Genomic DNA, 20,179 nt, shown 5'->3' with positions numbered 1-20,179 from the left:
CTTTTTCGAAACGACAATCGGTTTAATTACAGGTGAAATGATAATTTTAAAGTTGACACCGCGCACGCGGATAGCCCTTGGCAAAATTTAAACGTCCATCGCTATCGATGCGCTCCTCGAGCGTCGCGCGGGCTTGCACACTACGAGGGCCGATCTCAAAAGGGACGAGAGACATGTGAAACGTATACTTTTAAACGTTAATTTCACGTAAAATATACGTTCGAACGGAGGCATGTTAGTGAAAAGTTTCAAGCGCGACCGCGAGAAAACGTATCTCGATTGCACGGTTCCCCGTGAGGTAAACCGTCCAGTCGATTCCTACACTAGCGACACCGTACGTCGAATACAGTGAAACCTACTACCACTTATATATACTAATTATTATTACATACTATTGTCGACGTAAAGTTGAATTTTAATTAACAAAAATGGCAGACACCGCAGTCGAAACTGAAACTCCGGCACCAGCGTCGACGCCCGCGAAGAAAGCGCCCAAAGCAGCAGCAGCAGCAGCAGCAGCGGCGTCGGGAGGAGCCAAGAAAGCGGCCAAAGCAAGATTGGCGCACCCGAAGACGTCGGAAATGGTGAACACTGCTATCAGCGATCTCAAAGAGCGTAGCGGCTCTTCCCTGCAGGCGATCAAGAAGTACATATCGGCCACGTACAAGGTGGACGCGGATAAACTGGCGCCGTTCATTAGGAGATATCTCAAGGGCGCCGTCGAATCCGGCACGCTCGTTCAGACGAAGGGCAAGGGCGCATCTGGCTCGTTCAAACTGGAGTCAAAGTCCTCCGCGGCCAAGAAGAAGACCTCTCCGTCGAGCGGAGCCGCCGGCAAGGGCTCCGGAGCGGCGGCGGCCGTCAAGGTGCGCAAATCTGGCGGCGGTGGCAAGGCGCAAGCGGCCGCCAAAAAGACGGCCGTCAACGCAGGCAGCAGGTCCAAGAAGGCGGCGGCAGCCGCCGCCGCAGCAGCGGCCGCAGACTCGTCGTCCTCGCCGTCCAAGTCGAAAGCGTCAGCGGTGAAAGACAAGAAAGTAGCTGCAGGCAGAAAGAAGCCCGCCGCGGCCGCCAAGAAGGCGCCGGCTGCGGGCAAGGCGGCCGCAAAACCCGCCGCAGCAGCGTCGGCCGCCGCGCCGAAGGCTAAGAGGAGTGCCAAACCGCCGACGAAGAAGCCGAAGGCACCGAAACCGAAGAAAGCGGCAACGCCAAAATCCAAAGCGGCCACCGCCAAGAAAGCCTCGGCCGCGTCCAAGAAGTGAACGTGTGGTGTGCGTGCAATCGATCAATCGCAAGCGCAAGCGCAACCTAATTCGACTTCGAGGAAGGTTAAGGTTGGAACTGGTTATGCAGTGCAGCGGCGACGGCGAGTGCATCGGGCACAAGTCTCAGCAAAATAGATGTACATATTATATATATCTATCGCCAAAAAGCCCTTCTCAGGGCTAACATATATTTTCGAATGCGCACTCACTACGAACGTTAACGTTTCCTTCCAATTTGCGAGGACGAACAAGCAACTTGTAGGTACCTACACAATAAAACTACAATTATTACAATTTTACAAATTACATAATAGTTATGTAACATCATAATATATTATAGTAGCAACTAGCAACATGCATGCACAATATAATAACAACAAGAAAATCAAATCTACTACTAACTAATCTACAGCTTTACGTTAGGTTAGGTTTAGGTTTAGGTTTAGGTTAGGTTAGGTTAGGTTAGGTTTCTTAAAAAAAAACTACACAGAAATAGGAGCCCCGCGAAGCGGGGCTCCGTCGACGCGCAATGAATTAAGGAATAAATAAAAAAACATCAAAATATACCTACGTAATACGTACGGTAAACACACACGTTACTTTTTACCTTCAACTTGCAAAATAAAATATTATGTAACTATTCATCGCACACTGCAACACGCTACCACACAGACACAGACACAGACACAGACACAGACACCGCCCGCCCGCCCCACACCAGCGCACGCCGCCCGACCGACCGCCCGCCCGACGCCCGACTCCCGATAGTACATTTTACCGAAACTTACTAAATACCTACTCTCTAAAATCTATACATACTGGTATGAATAATTATTAATAATTATTGATGGTTGTCTAGACAACACAGTCTGTTTCTGTCACCTGACAAGTTACTTTAAAAACAATCAACCACGGTACAGATACAAGTCTTTTCGACATCGTCATAGATTGTGACGTACGTACTAATCATTATTATTATGAGTAACTAGCGGTCCGCCCCGGCTTCGCCCGTGGTACATGTTTACGTTTTCTCTACGTAAGAACCATCCTCGTACTTCAAGGAATATAATAAAAAAAGAATTATCGAAATCGGTTCAGCCGTTCTCGAGTTATGCGCTTACCAACACATGTTGCGATTCATTTTTATATATAAGAAGAAGAAGAAGAAAGAAGAAGAAGAAGATAATAATATTTGGGGATGCTGTACACTGAATCAAAAAAAAAAAAATATCATTTTGCATGTATGTTAAGAGATGAAGCCTCGCTTAAATAAAAATATAAATAAAATATGTACATAACAATATAAATTATTATTATTTGACACGGTCGTGTTCACTGCGCATCGCTCGTCGTTTGTGTTCGCTCGCATTTCACGGCGTCATGCCCACCGCAATCACTAGGACGCGTAGCCGTTATATATTAAATCAGATGGTGTCTTAAAAAAAAAAAAAAAAAAAAAAAAAAAAGGAAGGCCACGTCCGTCGCCTTTTGATATATGCCCGTGCTTATACCAACTGTGTCGTGTTCGTGTCTTACTGTTTCCCTTGTGCGTACTGCGCTTCTTTCGTGTTTGTAAAGTCAGTGTTAGTCGCCCCACTGAGGAGTTCGCCCGTGCTCGTTGAAGCCCAGGTACGTTCCGCAGCACCGTCTGCCGTTTGACGGTGAAAGCCGAAAAGCGGAGAGGGCGGTGATGCGGCCGTAGCTGTTGAGACAGCACTGACGGACGCCCCAGTGCTTCGCCGAAGCACTCGACCGTAAAGGCCCTTCTCAGGGCCACACGGAGGACGCTGCAGTAATGCACGCGACTCCCGCGCGATCCGCGCGATTATCGCGCCCGCGCTTCATCGTGAGAAGAGACCGCTATGGAGCAGTCCGGTCGAGCTCCGCTCCCGGACGCCCCTCCCACCCGTTCTGGCAGCCCGCCCCGCTGTGGGAGACACCCAGGCCCGCCGCCGCTGCTGAGGAAGAGTCCGGCGCGAACCAGACTACATCGCCGCGTACCGCATATCTGTCGGACGTGGCGATGATTGATCGGTTCGTGCAGTCGGGCCTCCTTTCATATAAGCTGCGCGGATGGCTAGCGTCATATATTGAAATGAGAAGAGGAGACCTGGCGCGAATGCCGCCCGGCTGTTGGGAGGAGCCATCGCCGGAGGACGAGCAGGTCCTGTTAGACAGGCTTGCCTCCGTGCCGATCCCGCCTAGCAAGCCGCGAGCGCGGCGCCGTCGCCTCATCAGTAGCAGCGACGAAGATGAGGAGCCGGTCGAGTCGGCACAGGCCAAGCGGCCTTGCCAGACTCCCGCCCTCACCGTCGCCGCCCCCGCCGTCGCCACTGCGATGGATACTACCATCGCGCCCGCACCGCAACCCGCCACCTATGCCGCGGTAAGTGCAGGCGCCGCCTCGAGCAAACCGCTCCACCCGCGGGACCCGCGCCGCCCCCGCCGCATCGACGTCGGAGCGGCCGAGGAGCCGCAGCCCGGCCCTTCCGGGCTACAACCGCCGCCAGCAGCAAACCGCGGCACTACGCCCGCGCGGCCGCCCGCGCAGCCGCCCGCGCAGCCGCCCGCGCAGCCGCCCGCGCAGCCGCCCGCGCGCACAGCAGTGCCAACTAGCGCCGCAGCTGCCAAAAGGTTCCCGCCTATCATCGTGGAGTCGTTCCCGAACTGGGCGACCCACATGCGGGAGCTAACCCACATAATTGGACACCAGGTGAGCGCGCGCGCCTATGGCACGGGCGTGCGCTTCACCCCAAAAGACGAAGCCGAGTACCGCGCAATCGACCGATACCTGCGCCGCATAGAGGGGGAGGGGACCGACATTAGTTGGTTCTCGTACTCCCCCGAAGCCGAGCGCAGTATAAAGGTGGCGATCCGCGGGCTACCGCATAACACGCAGCCAGACGAGCTGCTTGCCGCGCTGCGCGAATTAGGGTACGACCCAGAGTTCGCGCGGCCCATCCGCGCTAGGAAGGGGCGCCCTGGATGCCTCTTCCTTGCGATCCTAAGGAAAACACCGAATCTCACCCCGGGCATCTACGATGTCAACGAGTTGATGCACATGCCCGGGGTAATCATCGAGGCGTGGCGCTCAAAGCGGGGCCCGGCGCAATGCCACCGCTGTCAGGGGTTTAGACACTCCTCCCACAATTGCCACAGGCCACTTGCCTGTGTGCGTTGTGGGGAGGGGCACACCGCGGCTGACTGCAATCGGCCCGCGGACGCCCCCCCACGGTGCGCCAACTGTGGCGGGCCGCACCCGGCCAACCTCGCTTCGTGCCCAGTGATGCGGCGCGAGGCCCGCAATAAAAAGGCGGGCCCCATCGCGCGCACCACCACCACCACCCACGCACAGCAGCAGCCGCGCACCGCGCCGGCCGCTCGACCCAGCGCGCCAGTAGCGCCGCCCGCACCCGTCCAGCCGGTGCCGCGCGGAGAAGCGCACACCAGCGGCCTCATGGCAGCGGCGAACCCCGCCTCCGCCGCCCCCGCAAAACGCAAACGGGGGGGACGCGGGAAAAAATCCCGCTCGCAGCCCCCTCGGAGCGACACCGCCACAGTGCCTCATGCCGGCCCGCCCGCGCACATTCCGCCGGCGCAACGTCGTGCAATGCCGACGACAGCCGAGCGCCCCCGAACGGAGCCGAGTACAACTTCGGCTCCCGAGCACAGCCGAACACAGCCGACGACCTCAACGTCGGCACCACAGCGCCCACTAGCGACGCCTGCCGATCCCGCGAAACGAGCGGTGATCCGAGCGGCGTCGCTAGTACTCCAGAGTGTCCTGAGCGCCTTAGAGGAGGGGACGGACCCCGTACCCATTGTCATGCAGGGCCTCCTCAGCCTCCTACAGCAGTAGCGCTCAGGCTGCTGTATTGGAACGCCCGCACTATGGTGCCGGCGCACAAGAAGCCTCTGCTCCGCCACATAATGCGGGAGCAAAACGTCGATGTAGCGCTAATCAACGAGACGCAGCTGGGGCCCTCGTCGAAGCTGAGCGCGTCCGGGTATGTAGTTTATCGCAGGGACGAGGTATCGCCTACTGGCAGGCGATACCGCGGGCTTGCGATCCTAATCCGTCGGTCCATTCCCCACACCCCCCTCCCTGCCTTCACATCCCAGTCATTTTCCGCGCTTGGCGTTGAAGCGGAACTTCCATGTGGCAGAATACGTATGTATGCTATATACAGACCGCCTGCGGGGAGTGTCGACACGAACGAGGTGAAACGACTTTTCGCCTCGGACGTGCCGACGTTCGCTGCGGGTGACTGGAATAGCAAGCATACGCACTGGCTGTCTCGCTTCAACTGCCACAACGGCAACGCCCTCTATAACCTTATTGATTATAACAATATCGTGATAGAGGGCCCTCCTGAACCCACTCACTATCCCGATAATGACTCCCACCGCGCGGATATTATCGACTTTTCGATCCACAATGTGGTCCGCCAGTCGATAACGCAAACTGTCATTGTGGACGAGCTCGACTCAGACCATCTGCCGGTATTGGCCGAGTTCGCTGCAGACAGTCCGGCAATCGCCCCATCCCGCTCCCTCCGATGTGTAAATTGGAAGTTATTCGCAAGCACGCTTGAGCGCTCCACCCCCGCACGCGCGGTTACAAGCGCCGCGGATGTGGAGATGTTTGCGAATGATTTGCAAGATACACTACAAACCGCCCTCGTCCGAGCCACGACACACAAACCGTCCACCTCCCGTCTCCCCCCCCTTCCTGGTTACCTCAAAAACCTTATCCAGAGGAAGCGAGCTCTGCGACGGCAATGGCAGCGAACTCGCTGCCCGACCCTCAAGCGGCAACTTGTTCGTTTGCGAGAACAGGTTAGCAAGGCGCTTGAGGAGCACAAAAGCGAGGGCTGGCACCGGTCGCTCGAACAGGCCGCCGAGGACTGGCCGTCGCTTCATCGACTCTGTCGCAGGTTCAAATCCTCAACCGCCCCCGCGCGCCCACTCACCGACTCCGCAGGTACTTATGTATATAGCCCTCAGGGTCGCGCTGACTTGTTTGCCGAACACCTGGCACAAGTTTTTCAGCCGAACCCCCTGACGCCGTCGAACGCCGCCCACGCAACGGCAGTGAACGAATACCTAACGAGTTTTCTAAATTCACCGATGCCACTCGCTGAGGAAGCATTCTTCACGTCCCCGTCCGCCGTCCGCCGTGCGATTTCGCGTACAAAGTTGCGCAAAGCGCCCGGCGCGGACGGCGTGACGAATGAATCCCTGCGCCACCTCCCCCGTAAAACAGTCGCGGCTCTGTCGCGGCTGTTTAACGGTATATTGCGCTCCGGTCATTTCCCTTCAGTGTGGAAGACCGGACGCGTAATAATGATCCCCAAACCAGGAAAGAATGCTTCCTTACCGAGCAGCTATCGACCCATTACTCTGTTGAGCACAGTCTCCAAAGTATTCGAGTCATTGCTGTTGCCGATGCTGCGCCCGTACGTGTCGCCTCGCGCTGAGCAATTCGGCTTTCGCGAGGCACATAGTACCACCCTTCAGGTGACAAGAGTATTGCACCACCTTAGCTCCGCTTTGAACAAGAATGAGAGAGCGGTTGCAGTACTGTTGGACATCGAAAAGGCTTTCGACCGCGTCTGGCATGAGGGTCTTATATATAAGATCCTTACCGCCACCCAGTGCCCCGCACGGCTCGTGAGGATATTGCACTCCTTCCTCACGAATCGTTCCTTTCACGTATCCGTGTCCCCCGCCATTTCACAAGACCACGCTGTGCAGGCGGGTGTCCCGCAGGGCAGCTGTTTATCGCCCGCGCTATACTCTGCCTACACAGACGATTTCCCCTCCCCCGCGCAACCCACCAACCAAATCGTCGCATTGTACGCCGACGATGTAGCCTTTGTCGCCGCATCGATGTGGACATCGAATGCGGTGATAAAGGCGCAGCGTTGGTTGGACGAATTGCCTGCGTATTTTGAGCGCTGGCGGATTACCGCGAACGCTAGAAAGACCCAGGCGATTATATTCGGCGGTTGGACCCCCTCCACCCATCTCACTCTGGCTGGTGAGCAAATCCCTTGGTCCAGCACTGTCACCTACCTGGGCATCACTATTGATCGCCGGCTTCGCTTTAACAGCCACGTGAAGCAGGTAATCAATAAGTGTAAATCCGCCCACGCAATACTTCGTCCGGTGTTGTCATCCGAACTCCCGCTGCGTATAAAGGTAAGTCTGTATAAGATTTACCTAAGGCCGCTCCTTACGTACGCCGCGCCCGCCTGGTATGCTTTTGTGGGTGAAAGCCTGCGCCGCAAAATGCGCGCACGGCAGTCACTCGCATTACGCACTATCGCTGGCGCGCCGTGGTGCGTGAGGAACGAGCGGATACGCAGCGATCTCGGTGTGGAAACACTTGACGATTTCATCCTACGCCTATCCCAGAATATGTTTGCGCGCGCGGATGCATCCTCTCACTCCCATCTCCGAGAGATTGCACCGATGCGCGCCCCTCCCGAGTCGCGCCGTCCTTTTCCGCGCGACTTGTTATCACCCCCCCCTCCCGCGGCGTATACAACGCCCTCCTATCCTCCGGAATTGCTAGCTGCAATGACGGCTCCGTTACATACACCCGCGCCTCCAGCGCCACCTTCCGCCCACGCACTCCGTGCGCTCCCTCACACTCCGGTGCATAACGCACCATCCCTCCATACCTTCCTGCATGCACTTATAGTGCACTCCATCACTCCCCCGCCCCCGCAAGTCCCGTACTCTACTGCCCCGGCGCGCCCAGCCGCGCCGCCCACTACCCCTACGCCTACACCAATACAAATCCCGTCTGTCGGTACACAAGTACCCAGCCCACTTCCCCACCTATACTCCCACGCGCAATTGGCGCCTCCTACCCCGCCCACTCGTGTCGCTTCGCCCCAGTCCCCCTCCGTCCCCGGTCATGACACAACTCATGGCCGGGCTCGTAAAAGAAAGAGGTCGATTGATTCGTGCGACGCGGAATCAAATTCCAAAAAATAAGGGCTTTTCACGCCCCCCCAAATTCCCGCCCGTGTTGACGGGCGGCGTTATATACCCATTGCAGGGGGCTTCCCGCCCCGAACAATGTTCCCCACGCAGCCTCCTCGCGGAGGCTGCGTGTGCGAAGATCCTAGTCAGCCTTCGTTTTTGTACAGTACAACAGTTTCAATTGTTTGAACTAATACTACAACAAACAAACATGCCGCCAAAAACGAGTGGAAAGGCCGCCAAGAAGTCCGGCAAAGCGCAGAAGAACATCTCGAAGTCTGACAAGAAAAAGAAGAAGCACAAGAGGAAGGAGAGCTACGCCATTTACATTTACAAGGTGCTCAAGCAGGTCCACCCCGACACCGGTATCTCCTCGAAGGCCATGTCCATCATGAACTCGTTCGTGAACGACATTTTCGAGCGCATCGCCGCGGAGGCGTCCCGGCTCGCTCACTACAACAAGCGGTCGACCATCACGTCGCGAGAGGTGCAAACCTCCGTGCGGCTGCTTCTGCCCGGCGAGCTCGCCAAGCACGCGGTCAGCGAGGGCACAAAGGCTGTCACTAAGTACACGAGCTCCAAGTGAGCGGTGAGCGGTCGTCGGGACAACGGCGTGGCGTGTTCGACTTATCGAACGCCCGCTCGCTCGCGTTTTGTGTTTATTATTATTATATACTATCAAAACAACAACGGCCCTTTTCAGGGCCACAATATATTTCATGAATGAATTGTGTGTGTGTGTACACGCCAAAAATACGTTTCTCCAACACGAACAACAGCAGTGAGAAAAAAAAAACCTAAATTTGTAAGTAATTTTGAAATTCGAATTTCGAATTATACGTTCAACAATAATTATTAACGTTGGTCATATTTTGTGGGTATGATTTATTTTATTTTATTTACAAACTAGGGCTTCGCCCGTGGTAGGTACATATTATTTCGCAATAATAAAAAGTAGCCTATGTATGTTCTTTCTCAGCGTCTAAAGATTGTCTGTGCCAAATTTCATCAAAATCGGTCCAGTAGTTTTGATGATGAGCCTATTCATTAACAAACAAAGTTTTCCTCTTTATAATATTGCACATTTTTGCGGTTATCCTAAAAACAAATTCATAATAAATTATATACCATCATGATTTGGCTCGATATTTTTATACATGTTACATAATTTTTTTTCACTCACAACCATTTTATTACTTATATATTAATATAACAACGCAATGCGATTTCATGTACTATCTTTGAATCAATATTATATTTATTTTGACAGACATCGTCAGTTTGATTTATTGGTGTCAATTTAAAAAAATAAAAAAGTTTAACACAAATAAGGTTTCATATCTTTAATTAAGTTAAGATATTAAATAAAATCCTCCTTGATGATTCCCAATTCGACTGTAGTCTGTACTGTTATTTTACCTCAGCCTTATGTCAAAACGTAAATTTAATTGATATACAACAAAAAATTAATATTAATTAATTATTTAATGGAGAAATAATTAAACTTGTACAGTTAATTTGAAGTTATTTTTTTTTAATAACTGTTTAACAAATAAATGGTAGATTGATTAGTTATCGCCCGCGGCTGTGCCTGCATTGTTCAGAACGTAACAAATTATATATACTAAAAGCTTCCTCGAGATGCAGCCTATCTATTGAAATAAACCGCATCAAAATCGATTCTCTAGTTTTAATTATACAAATTTATATAGGGAATATAGCACACACGGACATACATTCAAACCGATTTTCTGTTATATTTATATAGTTTTGTGTTTTGCAATAGTTTTGGTAAATTAATATTTTGTACTAGATTTCCGCCCGCGGCTTCGCCCGCGTTTTCAAAGGAAAACCCGCATAGTTCCCGTTCCCGCGGGAATTCCGGGATAAAACCTACCCTATGTGTTAATCCAAGTTACCTTCTATATGTGTGCTAAATTTCATTGTAATCGGTTCAGTAGTATTTTTCCGGACGTATAGAAATTTTCCTGGCGTATGGAAATTTTCCGGACTGAGAAAAATTTTCCTAACCTAACCTAACCTAACCTAACGTAACCTAACCTAACCTAACCTAACCTAACGTAACCTAACGTAACATAACCTAACCTAACCTAACCTAACCTAACCTAACCTAACCTAACCTAACCTAACCCAACCTAACCTAACCTAACGTAACCTAACGTAACGTAACCTAACGTAACCTAACGTAACGTAACCTAACGTAACCTAACGTAACGTAACCTAACGTAACGTAACCTAACGTAACCTAACGTAACGTAACCTAACCTAACCTAACCTAACCTAACCTAACCTAACCTAACGTAACCTAACCTAACCTAACCTAACCTAACCTAACCTCTCCTAACCTAACCTAACCTAACCTAACCTAACCTAACCTAACCTAACCTAACCTAACCTAACCTAACCTAACCTAACCTCTCCTAACCTAACCTAACCTAACCTAACCTAACCTAACCTAACCTAACCTAACCTAACCTAACCCAACCTAACCTAACCTAACCTAACCTAACGTAACCTAACGTAACGTAACCTAACCTAACCTAACCTAACCTAACCTAACCTAACCTAACCTAACCTTTTCCACCTTATAGAAATTTTTCCTGACGTATAGAAATTTTCCTGGCTTATATAAATTTTCCTGACGTATAGAAATTTTCCTGGCGTATGGAAATTTTCCGGACTGAGAAAAATTTTCCTAACCTAACCTAACCTCTCCTAACCAAACCTATATTATAGAAATTTTCCTTTCTTATGGAATAATCAAGTTGAAGATTACTCGAGATCTCAAAAACGGCGCAACGGATTTTGATGCGGTTTATTTTAATAGATATAATTTTTAAATGTTCATAAAATTTGCAACCGAACGAGGCCGCGGCGAATTTCTAGTTAGGTATATTATGAACGTATTATGTATTTGTTGGTATTTTTTTTTTTTTTAGTGCTGTTTTGTTTTGCTATACGAAAATACCTATGTAGAGTATGAAGTAAAATAAATATAGTTTGAAAAACTAAAAAACACGCTTTCAAGTTAGATACTTACCACTAAAAAGTAGAAAATAATAATTCTTTAATCTTGTAATCAAGCAATAACCAAGACATATTTTATTTTTGAACGCATTTTTATGAAACTTTGCACCTATGTAGAGTATGTATGAAGTAAAATAAAAGAGTAGAATAATTTCCATCCATTTTGGATAAGGTACATGTAAATTTAATGAATAGATCCAGTAAGTACGACCATACCATAATGACGAACATAACAATATTATGACATGGGCTGTGTATGACATTGACAATATTATGACAGTGCAGATTGCACATTGCACATTGAAGATCGTTTTTTTTTTTTTTTTGTTTTCGAGTTCGAGTAGTTAATTTTGCATCAGGAATCGTGCAAATCCAACACAAAACTTTGATTATTATTATTTTATCTCTCTTTTCTCGACATACACACCGCGCGAACGGTTACTTATCGATGTCTCTCTCGCACTCGACTACGATGAATAACGAAACGGAGACGAGTGTACCTAATGTGTTTATAAAAACGGCGTCGTACGCGTTTTCGTATTCATTCGAAGCGCAACCACTTCTCCGTGCGGTCGTATTTGTTGTTTTATTTCTCTATAATAAATATAGTGAATTCGAATTTCGAACAAGCCCCCCGGTCACAATGGCTCGCACAAAGCAGACCGCTCGCAAGTCCACCGGTGGAAAGGCGCCGAGGAAGCAGCTCGCCACCAAAGCGGCCCGCAAGAGTGCGCCCGCAACCGGTGGCGTGAAGAAGCCCCATCGCTACAGGCCCGGCACGGTTGCTCTGCGTGAGATTCGTCGCTACCAGAAGAGCACTGAGCTACTGATCCGCAAGTTGCCGTTCCAACGTCTCGTCCGTGAGATAGCGCAGGACTTCAAGACCGACCTCCGCTTCCAGAGCTCGGCCGTCATGGCCCTGCAGGAGGCGAGCGAAGCGTACCTCGTAGGTCTATTTGAAGACACCAATCTGTGCGCTATACACGCTAAGAGAGTGACCATTATGCCAAAGGACATTCAATTGGCCCGCCGTATCCGTGGTGAACGCGCCTAAGATCCGTTTGTTGTTTGCATTGTTCGTGTCTCGTGTCGTGTCGTGTGGTGTGTGGTTTCAATATGAAATAACATAACATAACATGACATAGCACAGAGGACACGTCATCGGACATCGAATGTTAAAAAAAAAGGCCCTTTTCAGGGCCGCACGTGATTCATTTTAATAGTAGGTACCTAACCTAACTATAAACGTTTTCCACTGTGCAGTAACGGAAACATACAACGAAATATCTAATAATATAATGATAATATTGTTATGAGAATGATAAAATGTATTAATATTATTATATTACTATTATAAACAGAAAACTTGCCTACCTGATGAATTTTAGATTTTAGTAATGTAATCATTCAGTAGCCATTAACTTTAAATTCTTCTAATGAAATAGTTTTATTTAATATTATAAATGCGAAAGTTGTTGATGGATGGACGTATGTATGTATGTATGTATGTGTTGAACCGATTACAATGAAATTTAGCACACATAATAATAGAGAGATAATAGAGTACAAGTGAAATGATAGTGAGTGTTGTAGTTTTGCGCGCGTGGGGAAACATATCCATAATACAATAATATATAATATTGTGGAATTAATGAATCGTATGCGGCCCTGAAAAGGGCCTTTTTGTTGTTAATTTGTTTGTTTCAAAATCATCGCCGTGGTGGTCGTACGCCCATCTTTATTCGTACCAAGAATAATTATTAAAAGGCCGAATCGATTGCATGGAAGAATTATTGACGTACGTACGAACGGACGGACGATCTTTGAAGTAACACAATTAACCGCCGAATCCGTAGAGGGTACGTCCCTGACGTTTCAGCGCGTACACGACGTCCATTGCGGTGACGGTCTTCCTCTTTGCGTGCTCGGTGTAAGTGACGGCGTCACGGATCACGTTCTCGAGGAATACCTTGAGAACGCCGCGCGTCTCTTCGTATATCAAACCGGATATACGCTTGACGCCACCCCTGCGAGCGAGACGACGGATCGCGGGCTTCGTGATACCCTGGATGTTGTCACGGAGCACCTTCCTGTGCCGCTTAGCGCCACCTTTTCCAAGCCCCTTGCCTCCTTTACCGCGGCCTGTCATATCGCCGACTGTCTTGCGTTATTCTACTCGTTTACTTGCTTACTCGCTGCGTGCCCGAAAGCTTGTGCGCTCCGCGCGCAGCAAGGGGGGTCTTCACACACGCGGCCTCCGTTAGGAGGCTGCGTGGGGGATGCTGTTCAGGACGATTCGTCCTCTGCAGCAGGTGTATGGCGCCGCCCGCTAATACGGGCGTGCGCTCCGCGCCATTTCATGTCGGACTTTTATACACACACATTATACACGCGTTTCGCTCGGCTCGCCCTCGACGCAGCAAGGGTCTTCACACACGCGGCCTCCGTTAGGAGGCTGCGTGGGGGATGCTGTTCAGGACGATTCGTCCTCTGCAGCAGGTGTATGGCGCCGCCCGCTAATACGGGCGGGTTAATGGGAGGACGAATCGCCCTGTTTGGGAAGAAAAATATTTGTCGATTGGGGCACAGTATAGGAGACTGTGCCCGACTGTTTGAACCTTTTGGATGTTTCCGATGACTCAACCGACCTTGTTCTTTTTCGAGCCCGGCCAGAACTTTTTAGGCCGGGGACGGACGGGGACGGGAGCGACATAAAACCAATGGGTGTGGTGGGAGGCGCCAATTGCGCGTGGGGATAGGCGTAGGAGTGGCTGGGTACGTTGTGTACCGACTGTGAAGGAGTTATGCAGGGTGAGGCGACAGACGGCGCGATAGAGAGCGCCGTCGCAGGCGGGGCTTGCGGGGGTGGGGGCGTTATTTGGGATTGCGCTATTTGCGCGTGGGAGTGGATTTGGTAGGAGGGAATAGTGAGGGGCGCACAAAGTGCGTGGGCGGTAGGTGGCGCTGGAAGCGCGGTATGGGGCGCCGGCATTGTTTGCAATGCCGGTGGTGAGGACGGCGTGTTCGCCTTAGGAGAGGGGGGTGGTAGTAGATCGCGCGGATTTGGACGACGCGACCCGGGAATGGCGCGGTGCGGAGCAATCTCTCGGAGATGGGGATGAGAGGAGGCGTCCGCCCGCGAGAACATATTTTGGGAGAGACGAAGGATAAACTCATCCAGCGTTTCTACACCGAGATCGCTACGTATTAGCTCGTTTCTCACATACCTCGGCGCACCGACGATAGCGCGTAATGCGAGTGACTGCCGCGCACGCATTTTGCGGCGCAGGCTTTCACACACATACACATACCAGGCGGGCGCGGCGTACGTGAGGAGCGGCCGTAGGTAGGTTTTATAAACGCTTACCTTTATACGCAGCGGGAGTTCAGAGTATAACACCGGACGAAGTATGGAGTGGGCGGCTTTGCACTTGTTAATTACCTGCTTCACGTGGCTGTTAAAGCGAAGCCGGCAATCAATAGTTACACCTAGGTAAAGGACAGTATCGGACCATGGGATCTGCTCACCAGCCAAAGTGAGTTGGTGGGAGGGAGTCAAACCACCGAACCGAATCACCTGTGTCTTTCGCGCGTTGACAGATATCCGCCAACGCTCGAAATACGCAGGCAACTCATCAAGCCAGCGTTGCGCCTTAACCATCGCATGCGTTGTATTCAACGATGCGGCGATCAAAGCTACATCGTCGGCGTATAGCGCGAGGATTTGATTAGAATTTGGCGCGGGGGAGGGGAAGTCATCTGTGTAGGCGGAGTATAGCGCGGGCGATAAACAGCTGCCCTGCGGGACACCCGCCTGCACAGAGTGGTTTCGGGAAATGGCGGGGGACACGGAAACGTGAAAGGAGCGGTCCGTGAGGAAAGAGTGCAATATCCTCACGAGTCGCGCGGGGCATTGGGTGGTGGTAAGGATCTTATATATAAGACCCTCATGCCAGACGCGGTCGAAAGCCTTTTCGATATCTAGGAATATTGCGACCGCTCTCTCATTCCTGTTCAAGGCGGAGCTAACATGGTGCAATACTCTAGATACCTGAAGGGTGGTACTGTGTGCCGAGCGAAAGCCGAATTGCTCAGCGCGCGGCGACACGTACGGACGCAGCATAGGCAGCAGTAGTGACTCGAACACTTTGGAGACTGTGCTCAACAAGGTGATGGGTCGATAACTGCCCGCTAAGGAGGCATTCTTGCCGGGTTTGGGGATCATTATTACGCGACCGGTTTTCCACACTGAAGGGAAATGACCGGCGCGTAATATACCGTTAAACAGCCGCGACAAAGCCGCGACTGTTTTACGGGGGAGGTGGCGAAGGGATTCGTTCGTCACGCCGTCCTCACCGGGCGCTTTGCGCAACTTTGTACGCGAAATCGCACGGCGGACGGCGGACGGGGAGGTGAAGAATACTTCCTCAGCGGGCGGTATCGGTGATGCTAGAAAACCTGATAGGTGTTCGTTCACCACCGCTGCGTGGGCGGCGCTCGACGGCGTCAGGGGGTTCGGCTGAAAAACTTGTGCCAGATGTTCGGCGAACAAGTCAGCGCGACCCTGAGGGGCGTATATATAATTACCCGCGGAATCGGTGAGTGGGCGCGCGGGGGCGGTTGAAGATTTAAGCCTGCGACAGAGGTTGTGGAGCGAGGGCCAGTCCTCGGCGGCCGAGTCGATCGCACGGTGCCAGCCCTCGATCCTGTTCGCCTCAAGCGCATCGCTAACTTGCTCACGCAAACGAGCAAGTTGCCGCTTGAGGGTGGGGCAGCGCGAATGCTGCCACTGCCGTCGCAGAGCTCGCTTCCTCTGGATAAGGGCTTTGATATGAGAAGGAATGGGGGGGAGTATGGACGTGGACGGTTTAAGAGTCGTGGCTTGGACAAGAGCGGACTTGAGTGCATCATGCAAGTCATTTGCGAATATCTCCACGTCCTCGGCGCTTGAAACCGCGCGTGAGGGCGTAGAGCGCTCAAGCGCATTCGCAAATAACTCCCAATTAACACAGCGGCGGGAGTAGGATGGGGCAAGCGCGGAACTGTTTGCGGTGATCTCGACCAATACCGGCAGGTGGTCTGAGCCGAGATCGTCCACAATAACAGTTTGCGTCATCGACTGGCGGATCACATTGTGAATCGTAAAGTCGATGACGTCCGCTTGGTGGGAGTCTGTACGAGGATAATGAGTAGGTTCGGAAGGGCCCTCTATAACAATGTCGTTATAATCGATAATGTTATAAAGGGCTTTGCCGTTGCAACAATCGAGGCGGGATAGCCAGTGCGAATGCTTACTGTTCCAGTCACCCGCGGCGATCGTCGGCACGCTCGAGGCGAAAAGACGTTTCACCTCGTTCGTGTCAACTCTCCCCCCGGGCGGCCTGTATACAGCATACATTCGCAGCCTGCCCACCGGAAACTCCGCCTCGATGCCGAGCGCGGAAAAGGATTGGGATGTGAAAGCGGGGAGTGGGGTGTGAGGGATGGACTTGCGGATAAGGATCGCAAGTCCGCGGTACTTACGCCCATGCGGGGAGCATTCGTCCTGTCTGTACGAGACGTAGCCAGACGCGCTGAGTTTGTCAGGCGCGCCCAGGTGCGTCTCGTTTAGGAGGACGACGTCTACTCGTTGTTCCCGCATGAGGTGGCGCAGTAGTGTCGCTCTCTCCTTGCTGAGCCCGCTCGCGTTCCAGTAAATGAAGCGGTTACTCACTGTTGAGCGAGAGTCAGCAGGCCCTGCATGATGATGGGGATCGGGTCGGCGCCTTCCTCCAGCGCGGCCAGCATGCTCTGGAGCACCTGGCACGCCACTCGCATCGCAGCCCGCTTGGCTGGGTCGAGTTGTGCCGATGCTGGGCCGAGCTGTGTCGAGCTGGGTTGAGCTGTGCGCTGTTGCAGTACTCGGGCGGGTTCGGGTAAGTTCGGCTGCGTTCGTTGCGCCGAAGTTACCCGAGCGGAGGTCGGCGGTTGCGCTCGTATATGCTCGGGCTGGCGCTGCTGCGCATGCGCCGGCGCCTGCGGAATGTGCGCGGGCGGGCCGGCGGGGAGCACGGAGGCGGTAGCGGTCCGAGGGGGCTGCGTGCGGGAACGTTTCTTACCGCTGCGCCCCTTTCGGTTTCTTCTTGTGGAGGTGGTTGCGGGGGCGTTATTCGCTGCCGCCATGAGACCCGTGGTGAGGGCCTCTCCGCGAGGCACCGGCTCCACGGGCGCGGGTGGCGCCGCCGGCGCGCTGGGCCGCACATTCGGTGCGGCGCGCGGCTGCTGCGGCTGCTGCTGGGTGGTTGTGGTGCGCGCTATCGGGCCCGCCTTCTTGTTGCGGGCCTCGCGCCGCAGCACCGGGCATGAGGCGTGGTTGGCGGGATGTGGTCCCGCGCAATTGGCGCAGATGGGAGGGGCGTCCCTCGGCCGCGGGCAGTCCGCGGTCGCATGGCTCCCGCCGCAACGCACACAGGCAAGCGGCCTGTGGCAGTTGTGCGAGGAGTGCCGGAAGCCCTGGCACCTGTGACACTGCGCGGGGCCCCGCTTGGAGCGCCACGCCTCAATGGTGACGCCGGGCATGTACAGCAGCTCCTTGATTGCGTAGATGCCCGGCGTGAGGTTCTCCGTCTTCTTCAAGATGACGAGGAAGATGCAGCCGGGGCGCCCTTTCCGGGCGCGAATGGGCCGCGCGAATTCCGGGTCATATCCCCGGTCGCGCAGCGCAGCCATGAGCTCTTCGGGCTGCGTGTTTACCGGCAGCCCGCGGACGGCAACTTTGACACTGCGCTCAGCCTCAGGGGAGTACGAGAACCAGGAGATCTCCTCTCCCTCCTCCTGGATGTGGCGCAGGTACCGGTCGACCGCCCGGTATTCCGCCTCGTCTTGGGGCGAGAAGCGCACGCCAGTCCCGTAGGCGCGCGCGCTCACCTGTCTCCCCAGCGAAGCGGTGATGTTACGTAGGTGAGTCGCCCAGTTTGGGAGCGACTCAACCACGATAGGCGGGTAGCGGGGCGACTTCGGCGCGCCGCTAGGCGGTGCCGTAGTAGCGGTAGTAGGTGCGGGGGCAGTGGCGCTAGGTGGCGCTGCTGTCGCCCTCGGTGTGGGGGCGGTCGGCTGCGCAGGCGCACTAGCGCGCTGCAAGCCGGACGGTCCCGGTTGCGGCTCCTCGGCCGCCTCCACGTTGATACGACGGGGGCGGCGCGGATCGCGTGGGTGGAGTGGTGGCACGACGGCGCCTGCACTTACCGCCGCGTAGGTGGGCGGAACGGGTGTGGCTGCGGCCGTGTCTGTCTCCATGGTGTCTGCCATGGCGGCGGTGGTAGCGGGTGTAGCGGGGAGGAGGGCGGGAGTCTGGCAAGGCCGCTTGGCCTGCGCCGACTCGACCTGGTCCTCCTCCTCGTCGCTGCTGAGGGGGCGACGGCGCCTCGCCCGTGGCTTGCCCGGAGGGATCGGGAGGACGGCAAGTTTTGCCAGTAAAACCTGTTCGTCTTCCGGCGAAGGCTCCTCCAGGCAGCCCGGCGGTATGCGCGCCAGGTCGCCTCGCCTCATCTCGATGTACGAGGCCAGCCAGCCGCGCAGCTTGCGCGACAGGAGGCCCGACGAAACGAACCGGTCGATCAGCACGGCATCCGACAAGTATGCGGTCCGTGGTGATACTCCCTGGTCCGGGTCAGGCACCTCCTCTGCGGCGGCGGCCTCAGGTATTCCCCATCGTCGGGGCTGCGTCCAAAAGGGGCGGGAGGGGCGCCCGGGAGCCGAGCTCGACCGGGCTACTCCATCGCGGCCAGTGCGCGTAACGATGCGTGGGCGCGAACTACGCGCGGGGGTCACATTTGTGTGGCCCTGAGAAGGGCCTTTGGGTCCGGCGTGCTCCATCGGGGAGCACGTGGGCGTTTGCCTGCGCTGCTGAAACGTGTTAAACACACATCACCGCCCTCTCCACTTAACGGCTTTCGCCGAGAAACGGCAGGCGGTGCTGCGGGTTATAACCGGGTATAACAGGCAAAGGCGAACTCCACGTGGGGCGACTAGCAGACCGAACTTTACACACAAAGTGGCGCAGACGCTCTGAATTGCGTAAGCAAGAGTGAGACAGCACGAGCGCAAAGCACGTGGTCGGGAGCAACGAGTGAACACGACCAGCGTCCTCGGCAAAGACGCGCGACGGAGACGGATAGATATATCGTGCATATCGAGGGACTGCGTTAATAATCTTTGAATAATAATAATAATAACTCAATCACAACAATTGACAACATTTCATTTTTTAATCGCATATTTTAAGAGAAATTAAATAAAAAAAAAATAACGATAAATGTGATGATGACGTCATACATACGGAGGAATAAAAAATAAAAATACTATCACATTTACACTAGACATTAACAGGGTAGGTATGGCATGTGTCAAATTTCATATTAATGTAATTTTTTTTTGAATTATTATATAAATAAGTAGCTTGAAATTTTTTGAAATGTATATAATATATCGTCATTACTTAATTAACTTACTTGTGTTGTTATCATTATCCTTCTAATATTATAAATGTTACTATTTCACGCAAATATTACTGAACTGATTACAATGAACTTGGATTAACACATAGGATAGGTTTTATCCTGTTGAAAAAAAAAAAAATAAAAATCGACACAGCAAATTAAATAAGTAATTATTATTAACCAACTCTCTATCTATAAATATAGATCCCTCGTAGTTATTAAGTATAGTAGAGCCATTTTAAAATAGGCAACATTTGACAGTTCAACAAAATTCAACAACGTAACCTAGTAACGACGACATAGAATAACAAGATATTTCGTTTTGTTAGAACTGCACATTTGCTTAACTTTTTTCAATTACGACTAGGTACATAATATTAATTATAATAATAATGA

General features: G+C 52.7%; 4 protein-coding genes across 4 annotated transcripts; 3 read left to right on the top strand and 1 right to left on the bottom strand.

The window, feature by feature from the left end:
• The first annotated feature begins 333 nt into the window (after nt 1-333).
• On the top strand, nt 334-1,286 carry LOC149475570 (uncharacterized). Its single transcript, XM_089713122.1, has one exon. The coding sequence runs from the start codon at nt 429-431 to the stop codon at nt 1,257-1,259; it is 831 nt and encodes a 276-aa protein (XP_089569248.1). The 5' UTR covers nt 334-428; the 3' UTR covers nt 1,260-1,286.
• Nucleotides 1,287-8,432: 7,146 nt separating this feature from the next.
• LOC149475569 (histone H2B) lies at nt 8,433-8,969 on the top strand. Its single transcript, XM_089713008.1, has one exon. It carries the CDS (start codon nt 8,470-8,472, stop codon nt 8,842-8,844), a length of 375 nt encoding a protein of 124 aa, XP_089569134.1. The 5' UTR covers nt 8,433-8,469; the 3' UTR covers nt 8,845-8,969.
• A 2,865-nt stretch (nt 8,970-11,834) lies between these two features.
• On the top strand, nt 11,835-12,679 carry LOC149475568 (histone H3). Its single transcript, XM_089712518.1, has one exon. The coding sequence runs from the start codon at nt 11,950-11,952 to the stop codon at nt 12,358-12,360; it is 411 nt and encodes a 136-aa protein (XP_089568644.1). The 5' UTR covers nt 11,835-11,949; the 3' UTR covers nt 12,361-12,679.
• A 196-nt stretch (nt 12,680-12,875) lies between these two features.
• Nucleotides 12,876-13,506, bottom strand: LOC149475567 (histone H4). The gene has a single exon (XM_089712720.1). It carries the CDS (start codon nt 13,453-13,455, stop codon nt 13,144-13,146), a length of 312 nt encoding a protein of 103 aa, XP_089568846.1. The 5' UTR covers nt 13,456-13,506; the 3' UTR covers nt 12,876-13,143.
• Nucleotides 13,507-20,179: the final 6,673 nt, after the last annotated feature.

Source organism: Colias philodice, chromosome 29 (genome assembly GCF_061535455.1).
Source record: "Colias philodice isolate Cphi_HAF_F1 chromosome 29, ilColPhil1 Martin Lab GWU primary, whole genome shotgun sequence".
In the NCBI taxonomy this organism is placed as follows: domain Eukaryota; kingdom Metazoa; phylum Arthropoda; class Insecta; order Lepidoptera; family Pieridae; genus Colias; species Colias philodice.
Note: the sequence above shows the minus strand (reverse complement) of the source record. Positions and strands in the feature narration are given on the sequence as shown.

Coding starts and splice junctions, on each gene's coding strand:
- LOC149475567 (XM_089712720.1), bottom strand. CDS start 13,455: ATGACAGGCCGCGGTAAAGGAGGCAAGGGGCTTGGAAAAGGTGGCGCT.
- LOC149475570 (XM_089713122.1), top strand. CDS start 429: ATGGCAGACACCGCAGTCGAAACTGAAACTCCGGCACCAGCGTCGACG.
- LOC149475569 (XM_089713008.1), top strand. CDS start 8,470: ATGCCGCCAAAAACGAGTGGAAAGGCCGCCAAGAAGTCCGGCAAAGCG.
- LOC149475568 (XM_089712518.1), top strand. CDS start 11,950: ATGGCTCGCACAAAGCAGACCGCTCGCAAGTCCACCGGTGGAAAGGCG.